The following is a 10,731-nucleotide window of genomic DNA, read 5'->3' as shown; positions in this document are numbered from 1 at the left end:
TTGTTGGTATGGCAGCCAAATGGAATCCATTTCAGGATTCCATAGACGTGTTGTAAGCAGGATGGAGAAGTGGTAAAACCGTGTTCAGGTCATTTGTATCCCTGAATAAACGAAATGCAGAGTGGTTGTACAGGCTTTATTTTTAGGGCCAATATTCATATTTCTATTTAAAATATTTGAAATACTAAAGTACTTTCAAAGAATATTTTTATTGGACAAGTATTTAATATTGTTTGTATGTTTAAATCGCTTTATTGCAGCAAAAGTATCTAACCTCAACCTTCTTTACAATCATATAGTTAACAGGCAATATATAGGGCGTTTCTCAGGAAGGGATTGTCAACTAAGTTGATGTGATCCTTCTGTTTTATGATTCATTATTTCCAACATGAATAACTTAGAACGTTTCAGAAACACGCCAGAGATTCAGAAGTCATACTCTCAGGAAAAGCAAAGAGGTGTTTAAAAGTGGAATGTGATGTAAATATATGCTTACACCACAAATAGTAATTGGGGTTGGCACAATGCTGGAATTATGCCTGGAATTAATGTATTTCTCGTGCTTTTCAATGGAGCTGGAATCGTACTCAGTTCTGTTTTATTACATGAATGACAATCATTTAACTTAATATTTCGGGATGTTTCATTAGTCAGTTTTTAATTTCTAAAGACTTCTCTTGTAATTTTGGATTTAATTAATAGGCAGCCTACAACAACTCTGATGCGTGCTGCTAGGAGACAAGGAAAACAGGAATAGGAAATACAGTTCTCTGAGTTTCATTTGGCCTGGTTTTATGCAGTTTTGAGGAGAAACAGCTCTCCTCTCCTGTTGGTCACCTGTTCCCAACACTGCTCCATCTGTGCCAACCTGATACAAAGATCAGTAGCATCCAAACCCCCTTGCTTTCTAACTTTCCTCACCGAAGTGGGAAGCTAGGTGCAGCTGGGTAAGGAGTCAGATACAATGAAACTCAATAACAACAGAATGTTATTAAGCAGGCATTCTTTGTAGCGCTGGGCAGCACTGGGGATAGCTCCACCATGAGTGCTCCAACGATGTGGTAAACTTCCAGAGATTATATAGCATAAAGTTATACATATTCATAGGATTTCGAGAGTTTGTTTACGTAAACGTGAGAATTCCTGGAACTCATTAATATATGCAAGTGTCTGATCCACATTCACAGTCCTCTTCTCTGGTGGTCCTTTGTCTTGGCTCATCACTGTTGCAAGTTCCTTATCTTGGTCTTAATTGGCGTCTGTTGGTTTCTTTGTGCTCCTCAGGATGTATCAGTCACAGTTGCAAATATCATGTAGATTGTCGTGTCCCCCCCCCTAGAAAGACTAGCTTAGTAAAAAAGGAAAATAAATTTTTTCAGAAAGATTAATTTGCTTAGCTGGGTTAGCATGCAGTTTCATGAATGTCTTGGCACAAATAAGGCTAAAGAAATAAGTAGATGGGGCCTTGCTTTTAGGACCGTTACTTAGAAAGACTGTGAGAACTACCCTTTCCACATGTGGAGTAGGTAAGGCAAAAGGTGAGGTTTATCTCAAAACAAATTGAACTTGAAACTATTGTTTTATTTTTCTGTGTAAGGTTGCTGAAAACCTTTACAAAATATTTTTGCTTAAATAAAAATAAAAAGCAGAAGTAATGTTAAGGTACTAGATGTTTACTAGCCTTTAATTTCCTTCTTAAATATGCTAATATAAATTTAGAGTTAGAAAAGAAAATGAGAAAAGACTTGAGAGCTCTTACTTGGCTCACGTTATGCATGACTTGGACTTTGCCAGCATGTGTGATCTGGAGCAAATGAGCACAACTTCTGTAATTCTGCTTCTGAATTCGTACAGTGGACAGCAGTGTAGTGCTTGATTATCTCTACTAGCTTTAATGAACTGGCTTGACTACTGGGGAAGTTCAGTTATAGCTGCCTGGGGCTCCAAGGAAACTAATTTACTCCCTAGATAACATGTACAAGTAGGTTGGGTGGAGCTCTGCACTGTTGAGTTCTGGCAGCATCTGGTATATAAGGCAGCTCAGTTAAAAGTAGTGTCAGTATCACTTTGTTATGCTGCTTTGTGCGCTGAATAGACATTCTACGCGGCAGCGCTGTTAGTTTTCTGTATGCACATAGGCTGTGTCCACCCTTTGATAGCTAGATCACTTTTTACACTAAGGTTGCTTAGTCCTGTGTTTTCATACCACTCTGGCTTTTAACTTTAAAGCTTACTTGGAAGTAACTTCTTTTGGAAAAGTCTTACTGGTCATTGAATCAAATAGGGGCCCCCACTGTTTTTTTATTTGTTTCTTTGGTCATAAACACTGTACAGAAGAGTTCTGTTGACTGAGATATGTACGGTTATATGTACAGAGCTCAGTATGAACTCATAGTCCAGTTCTGCGGTGCTTTAGGCTTTTTAAATTAACTGGATATACTTAAGCAAGTGCAGAATCTCTTTAGAGTTGGGGTATGCACCTATGCAAAATAATCACCATATTACTGAAACCTATGCAGTGTTTATTTAATACTTTCTTGAGCAAAAGTGTTAAAAAAATTACTGTACATTTTTCAAAAGCTAAGCCTAAATTTAGTGTCCAAAATCCATTTAGACTTTTAAAAAGAAAATGTCATTCAGAATCCACAACTGTCTTTAACTGCAGCATTTCTTTTATATCAACACACTCATTATTTTCTTAAGAATCTTGAATGAGTTCAGAAACAGAACTTTGGGTATTACCTGGTATGAGTTGAAGTACTAATTATCTTGAGAGGCAACATTCAGAGAACTATAAGTGTTTGTAAATGGTTTGGAATGAAAGCGGTGGTGAAATAAAATCTCTTGCGTGGTTTCTTGATGTATGGAGCATTACAGAAATTCAGTTTCACTTTTCAAAAAAACCACACAAAATCCAAACAAAAAGCCCTCAAACAAATGGAGTCATCCTGAAATAGACTTCTATGGAGACCAAATGGAGATTCCTGAAACAGGGTATTATGTGGTTGAAGGTGCATGAATGAATAGAAGTATGGAGAATATTTAATCTTCAGTAACTGGAGGTTACACAATATATATAGAGGTGTGTATGTAGTCCCTCTAACCTTTTTGCCTATGTACTTTCTGGAATTTTCTATATTTTAAGGGAATAGAAACTGATAAGATGCTTCCCCCTTGCTGCTCTGAGTTTACTGATATGTGACATCAAGATTGCAGTTAGTGGAAATGGTTTCAGTTATTTTCTGGTGTGTATCTGGGGATATTTCTTAAATTTCAGAAATAAATTTACCAATGTTACCACTTTATTTCTGTATTTCTTTTATAAAGTGTCAATAAAGCTGATTTAGAAACCCTAGAGAGAACAGTAATAGGAAATGAACTATCAATATTTAGATAGAATACTTTTGCTTCTTATGGTATTTCTAAACAGAAGGCAAAGGGAGTATACCAAGTGACTTTGGATAACCAATATAAGTGATATTTTTACCTCTCAAGTGATTGTGGAGGAAAAGAAACAATTTTAATAGTGAGAGAGGGAGATTTATTAGAAGTGTTGTTGATACATGAAAGTTACTTACTGATAAATGTGAACTGACTAAAAAAGCCACTCACTGAAAAGGATTTGTTGATATTATTGAAATATGTACTTGAAGTTACTTGCATGTGTAGATTTAATGAGTTTCTAAATTTATTGATTAATATTTATTATTAATAATTGAATGCTTGTGATTTTAGGTAAAATTTGGAAATACAACATTTAAGACAGATGTGTATCCCAAATCACTTAATCCTCAGTGGAATTCTGAGTGGTTCAAATTTGAAGTAAGTATTTTTTAAGAGTTTGCCTGTGTCTATGTAGACACTCTGGTTTAGATGCCCTTAATGAAATAATTTCATTTCAGGCAGAAAATGAGTTTTCAGGAGTGAAGTGTATTTTTCTTTAAATACACATGAAGCCTTTTCAGCAAACCTATCTACAGTTAGACCTTGTTTGCTAAAGGTGTCTCATTGGCTTTTTAGGACTGTTTGTAGAGATAAAAGCTTACCAGGTTGGATCCAATTCAAGTACTATTCTGGGTAATGCTAAAAAAGACAAGACAAAGGTGAAAGTGGGGGGGGAAATAACATTATGGATTAGGCTTTCAGATATCGGTACGAGTATGCTTGTATTTTTTTAAAGGGGTAATTTTGAGTAAGGAAAGTTAATTGGTATTTGAAATGTTACTTTGGATTGTAAAAATAGTACATTTGACAAAGAAGAAAATGGAGAATTCCTATGAGAAAATTACAAAATAAAGAGCTTGGACAACAATTATCGGACACTTACTTTTCTTATTTCCCTATGTAATAATGAGGGCACTCAGCATTTTCTTGTAATTGCTTGTTGCTTTCCAGGATCTAATTTGTTGATGTCCTTTGACATTATGACCTGAACAAGTGTTTACATATTCTTTTGTTGTTGTTACTGCATTTTTTTATAACTTCAAAAAAATATAATTTATGTAATGGTATTTAGAGTAAATTATTTGTTAAAACACTTAAATGTATAGTACTGATTCATTTATAGTGTTCGAAGATAATGTGACAGTATAAACATGGTTGTAAATATATGTGCATATAATGAGTGATGTAGTAGTGGATAATGTTAGAAGTATTTTAGAGCAAATATAGTAAGGTTAGGTATATTATTAATCAACACGGAATGCTTGATTAAGAGATCTCTTAATCAGTGATCCATATTGATTAAGAAAATGGTACTGTGGTGTTGAAATTAAATCAGTTTTCTTTTTTTATCTTTCAGTTCCTGGGGTCATTTTTTTTTTTTGGGGGGGGGGGGAGGTGGGGGAAGAGCTGATCTGTGTGGAGAGTTAAGTCTGTTCATACAGAAAGAGTTTTTTTTGACAATAACAGAAGTCTCAAAATTCTATCTTTTTACATGGAAAAACGGATTCGGGAAAGAAAAGAGCTGAACAGCAAAATTGGGGAAAAAAAAAAAATAAAAGAAATTCCACATTTCAAAGACTGGAAAAACACTAACTGCTTAAGATATCGTGTGTGTGTAGTTTGATCTTTTTGCAAGACTACATGTTGTAATTCTGCAAACACTTGAGTCATCCCATTGCATTTAGCAAACCTGATTCTTGGCTTGTGACGTTCAACACAAAAATAGTTGAGGTATCTGTAGATGGATATTACATTTATTTAGGAAAGTGCATGTCTGAAATTACTGAATTTTTACAGTGGGTTGTATAAAATGTCTTGTCTTCGTTTAAGCCACTGATGAGTTTGGGAGGGTGAGAGCACCAATAATCATAACTTCATAGTATAATAGTCCTCCGAGGTGCTTTATCTTCAATTTTACTTTTTTTTAAATGAAGAGTGTGTGTTGTGGAGATGGCTAGATAATCTAGGGATTGTGACTTAAAATGCCAAATGATTTGTTTTAAAATGCGCCATCACTGTAGTCTTGCTTTTCTGTTCTTCTCCCAGTGATAATTCTGGTTCCAGGATCTCACCATTCTGTGAAGGGTAAAAGCAAAATAAATGAATGCATTGTTTAGATACAGGAAATAGAAATTACAGATTTGTCTGTGTCATGTCACTGTACATAACTAACTCTCTTCTTTTTTGCATTTGTTTTTCAGCAGTTTCCCTGCATTTTTGTTAAGTACTCAGATTCCATATTAAAATTTTTTTCTAGGTAGATGATGAAGAGCTACAAGATGAGCCTCTCCAGATCACAGTTCTTGATCATGATACCTACAGTGCTAACGATGCCATTGGCAAAGTGTACATAGATATTGATCCTTTACTCTACAGTGAAGCAGCTACAGTTATTTCAGGATGGTTTCCAATTTATGATACCATTCATGGTAAGATTTGCTAATTTAAAAGTAAAACAATTGTTTGCGATGCAATCTTCTTCTTACAATCTTCATTTCTGTAAGCTGTTTTCAGAAATTTCTAATAATTTTGGACTTGGGAGATGCAAAGCTGCTTTTCTGGCATTTTCTTCCTTATTTCTGGCATCAGAAAATTTCTGGCATAGTAGTTCAGACTAGTGCTTGGCAGAACGCCTTCCACAGAACTTGTGACACATGGAAAAATTCTTCACATGGTATTTAAAATAGTCACTGCAAAATTCAGATTAAAAAAAAGACCCAAACATACTTCTGCAGTTACCATGTGTTTACTAAAAGAATATACTTTTGCTGAAGTCACTTGGGATTTGCCTTCCTGTGATGTTGGATAAACTTGACTTGAAATGAAGGGAGAGGCTGGGACATATCTTTAGCATAAAGTAAAGGATGAAATTCCTTTTCCCTGGAGAAAGTACTCTAAGTGCTAGGTAACTTTCATCAGAATATCTTGAAGGTATGAGAAAATGAAGTTAATGATATTTTTGCCTTTGATTTTAATGAGACACAGCTTTTGTCGCAGAAAGTCAAGGTTGGTTTACAGCAATTAGCTTGCTGCTTGAATACCTTATTGCAGAACATCTGTGTGGTTGTCATTAACACCCTTGTTCATTATCTAGTGTGAATTAAATGACCTAACTGTGTTCGAAGCCAATTATAAATTATTGTTGGGAAATAATTAATGATGTTTACCAGATGATCATCGTAACTGATTCGAAGTAATTTTTACATTTAAAACAGTTACATTGAGGAGTGTTTTTTTAGAAATATTGCATGTCTGTCTTTCTTATCCTTTTATTCTATTCACATTTTCCTATCATACATTTTCTTTTGAAGTTAAATTAGGTGAACACTTGTCTCGGTATGTGTACCGGTACCGAACACTTGTCTCGGTATGTGTATAACTTGTATGTCAGATAGAGTTAGATTTCTCTGTATTTTTCTAGATCTGTTAGTATTTCAGAGCTTTTTTTCTATTTAGGTAAAATTAGAATTCTTATATTTTTGTGCTCATACCAGTAGATTCTAATTATCTTGATGCTGGGCAAACAGTAATTGATGCTTCCTTAAAAAAAAAATCAATATAATGTTTATAAATTTTTATTTAAAAAAATATTTTTTTTTTTGCACCTCAACATGATTATTTGTGAAAATACATGAACCTAGGGCACTTCCTGTTACAGTAACTGAAGGCTTCTTTCTGTTGGCATTTTGGAAGATAAATCTAGGTGACTTTATTGCAATAACATTGGAGTCAATCTGTGAATCTAATGCTTTTGTTTGAGCGTCATAGGCTTATGTGATAAAGGCTTCTGAAGACACTAGAGATCAAACTCATCAAGAAGTTTAGTCCTTGATATGTCAGAACCTATAATATGTGAAATGATTTTGTTACTGAGTGGGGAAAAAGAAGAAAAAGCTCAGAGTGTGAAAATAGAAAAATCAAAAAGGAATGGCTGTGTGTTGAGGAAATACTCTGTTATTAATAAGGTTTAATTGTGGCCAAAAATTAAGATTTCTCTAAAAAGTCTGTAATACCTTATTTTTTATATATTTCTCCTTATAGTCAAAGTATTTTACAAACATTTACTGTGCCACTTTGTGGTTCTAGAAAGAACTGTACATTTTTCTCACTGGATTGAACTTCAGAACATAGCTTTACTGCGATTTTTGAAACCATTTCAGGGAGAAAATGTAAAAGCTTTTTGGTGTTGGTCAGAGCTTTTTGATGTGGACAGGACTTTAGATTCAAGGCATCTATACTCATGGTTAGCACTTCTGACCTTTTGTGCTGAGGGTGTCTTGGGATGGTCACGGTACTTAAATACTGATTTTATACCCTTCCTTCACTGGTGGTACAGGGCAAAGGAGCAGAGAGAGCACTTGTATGCTGCCGCAGAGGCCACTGCAGTATCGGGAGGCTGATGGCTTCTCTTTTCCCGATCCCATCTTTCTTCTAAAACCCTGTTCGGTGCAGCAGGTATTTGAGGACTGTTGTTTGCGTAGCTTCAGCCTCAAGGGCTTGGCAGAACTAGAAACTTGCTCTGAGATGGCATCTCTGCGGCAGACCTGAGAGGCAAGGAAATATCTTCCTGCTCCTCTGGCCCAGGCTAGAATTGACACATGAACTGCCAGTTGAACCGAGCTGTTCTAGCAGGTTTATAGTATGTTCTTTGCAGAAAAACTAACTCATTGGTAATAGAAAGAGCATTAATTACTCATAATAAGGAATAATTAATAGGGCTAGTTTTGTATTCATTTCTGATACAGCTTCTCCTTTTTCATGTTTTTTATTTATAGGTATACGTGGGGAGATCAATGTGGTGGTGAAAGTAGATCTCTTCAATGATCTAAACAGATTTAGGCAGTCATCCTGTGGAGTCAAGTTTTTTTGCAGTAAGTGCAGAGAAAAAAGTTTATTTGAACAGAAAATTCCCCAGCCCCTTCTTTTCTTTCTTTACCTATTCTGTCAATTTCCTTTCTTTGACCAGCTCATTGCGTAAGCCCAGTGGAGATTATGTTAAAGCCAGTAGCAAATGCAGAAAAATTAGTTTAGTTTAGTTTGCTTTTTTTAAATAACTTTTTACTGTTCATATTTCAAAACAATGTAAATAACTGTGTGTCCCGTCCGTCATGTCCCCCCCTCCTTAGCTATCTTAAGTTGCATTTCATTTGGGTGCATATCCTGTTATAGAGGCACAAAGTGAAAAGGTTTCATAATGGTGCACATGGTAACTGATATACTGGACAGTTACCTTATCGGTGTTCCAGGGTCTCCCGGAACAAAGCTGCTTGCCTATGTCAACAGAAAATTGTGTGGATTACTTTCTGGCATTGTTCACATCACTTTTTAAGTGTAATTTTCTGTTTTTCTTGAAATTCTGGGCTCATAGACTCATGCCTTGCATCTTTTATATGTATTTTTTTTCTTTAACAGCTACATCTATTCCTAAGTGTTACAGAGCAGTAATAATTCATGGATTTGTGGAAGAACTTGTAGTTAATGAAGATCCAGAATACCAGTGGATAGACCGAATTCGTACACCAAGGGCATCGAATGAGGCTAGACAGAGACTTATTTCCCTCATGTCAGGTATTAAACATGTAGGCTGTAATGGTTATTACTGCTTTTAAAAATATTCACCATTTAAATAAGTCACTTGCTTAAGACAAGGTTTTATATGATTTTTGGTATTAATTTTGTTTATTTTTTCAGTTCAAAGTATCTTCTGTTTCTGAAGGTTCTGTTGTCCTAACTGACGGCCAGAATGGCAGACTTTTTTTTTCCTTATTTCTTTTTTTTTTTCCCCCACTCCTTGATGAGCCGCGCTGCTGTCTAATTTGTTTATTGTTTTTAGCAAGGTCAAAGAAACCTGTGGAACTTTCTAGAAGATGTTCTTAACCCATGTGAAGAGTATTACTAGAATTTTGACTCAATTAGAATAGCAAACTACTCCACCCTCTTTGAACTACTTCGAAGTATGCGAACAAATATACACCATCTCAGATACAGTGTGTATTAATACTTATCTTACTCATCCTATCTTTTTGAAGTCAAGATTGGTTCATTATTTCTCAAGCATACTTCTGTATTGCCTTGCATGGATTCTGCAGGACATACCTGCAATTCCTGGAGAGACCAGTGATTAGCATCAGTTGATGTCTCCACAGTATCAATTATCCTCACAGGTTTTTGTGTTACTGATGCTTAAAACAGCAGTTGTGAACCAAGATCCTCCTGTTTCAGTGCTAATAGAACAGAACACCCCTACTCTAGAGTACCTGCGCACTAAGACAAGAGACAATCAATTGATAGAGGTGGACAACAGCCTCTGTTAACAAGTTTACAATAGGAACTTGTTCTGGTAATCTTAAAACCAAGCTTCTAGAAAGCAGTAGCAATCATTTCATTCCACTTGATTTCTTAATGTCATTGACGTTGGGACTGTTAGGCTATCCTCTGTGACAGTAAGGCTTTTTCAGTCTGTTAAGAGAGGATTTTGGAAATTTCATTTTCATCAGAAGAGAGATGGTATTTTCCAACTAGTATTGCCAAGGCTATCTAGCTACGTAGATCAATGAACTTCTCTTTTTTTTTTTATAACATCCTGATAAGTAAGCATCTACGGCAGACCGTTGTCTTATAGTTACAATGTTTCAGTCTTTGTGTGCAGCTAATAGAGGAGAGAGAAATTGAAGTCTTTTGTTTGCAGCGAAGGAGTGGCATATTTGGTATTGTGTTTTGTTTATTTGGTGTTACCTTTTGTACATCAGGCTGTCATATCTCTCTCCCAATAGGTAAAAAAGGGAAAAACTAATAAAAAGAGAAAAACAGAGAAAACCGTTTCTGAAATATCATGTTGTTTTGGAATTAGAATAGATTTGGAGAAAAAAGGAAAAAAGCGGTGCAAATTGTGAATATTACACTGTTATAGGAGGCAGGGATTGTGACCAGTGCTTGGCATAATTATGTAAGATTGTATCTATTACCTGTTTTACTGACTTGGTTGGGAGTTTCAAAAGCAGAGGCCAATGACCACAAAAGAGAATAGGGGAAGTTCACTGCAGTTATGAGCTCTTTACATTTTGTTTTGTAGGTGAATTGCAAAGGAAGATTGGCTTGAAGGTGCTTGAAATGAGAGGAAATGCTGTTGTTGGTTATTTGCAGTGTTTTGATTTGGAGGGAGAGTCTGGACTAGTAGTGCGAGCCATAGGAACAGCCTGCACGTTGGATAAAATAAGTAACACATCAGCATTTTTACCTGCATGTAACTCCCCATCCAAAGAAATGAAGGAGTAAGTATGAATTAAT

At 35.5% G+C, this 10,731-nt stretch overlaps 1 protein-coding gene across 1 annotated transcript in view; it reads left to right on the top strand.

The window, feature by feature from the left end:
• Positions 1-3,735: 3,735 nt before the first annotated feature.
• Positions 3,736-10,731, top strand: part of C2CD5 (C2 calcium-dependent domain containing 5) — a gene marked incomplete at its 5' end in the record, with an annotated part of 63,098 nt that continues 56,102 nt past the window's right edge. The window contains 5 exons of the mRNA XM_009697169.1: positions 3,736-3,822; positions 5,702-5,873; positions 8,220-8,315; positions 8,857-9,012; positions 10,517-10,715. Coding sequence (XP_009695471.1) covers positions 3,736-3,822; positions 5,702-5,873; positions 8,220-8,315; positions 8,857-9,012; positions 10,517-10,715 — 710 coding nt within the window. The remainder of the gene's footprint in view (positions 3,823-5,701; positions 5,874-8,219; positions 8,316-8,856; positions 9,013-10,516; positions 10,716-10,731) is intronic.

This window comes from Cariama cristata, unplaced genomic scaffold (genome assembly GCF_000690535.1).
Source record: "Cariama cristata isolate BGI_N322 unplaced genomic scaffold, ASM69053v1 scaffold33353, whole genome shotgun sequence".
NCBI classification, from domain to species: Eukaryota; Metazoa; Chordata; class Aves; order Cariamiformes; family Cariamidae; genus Cariama; species Cariama cristata.
The sequence above is the reverse complement of the archived record's forward strand: the minus strand, read 5'-3'. Positions and strand labels throughout refer to the sequence as shown.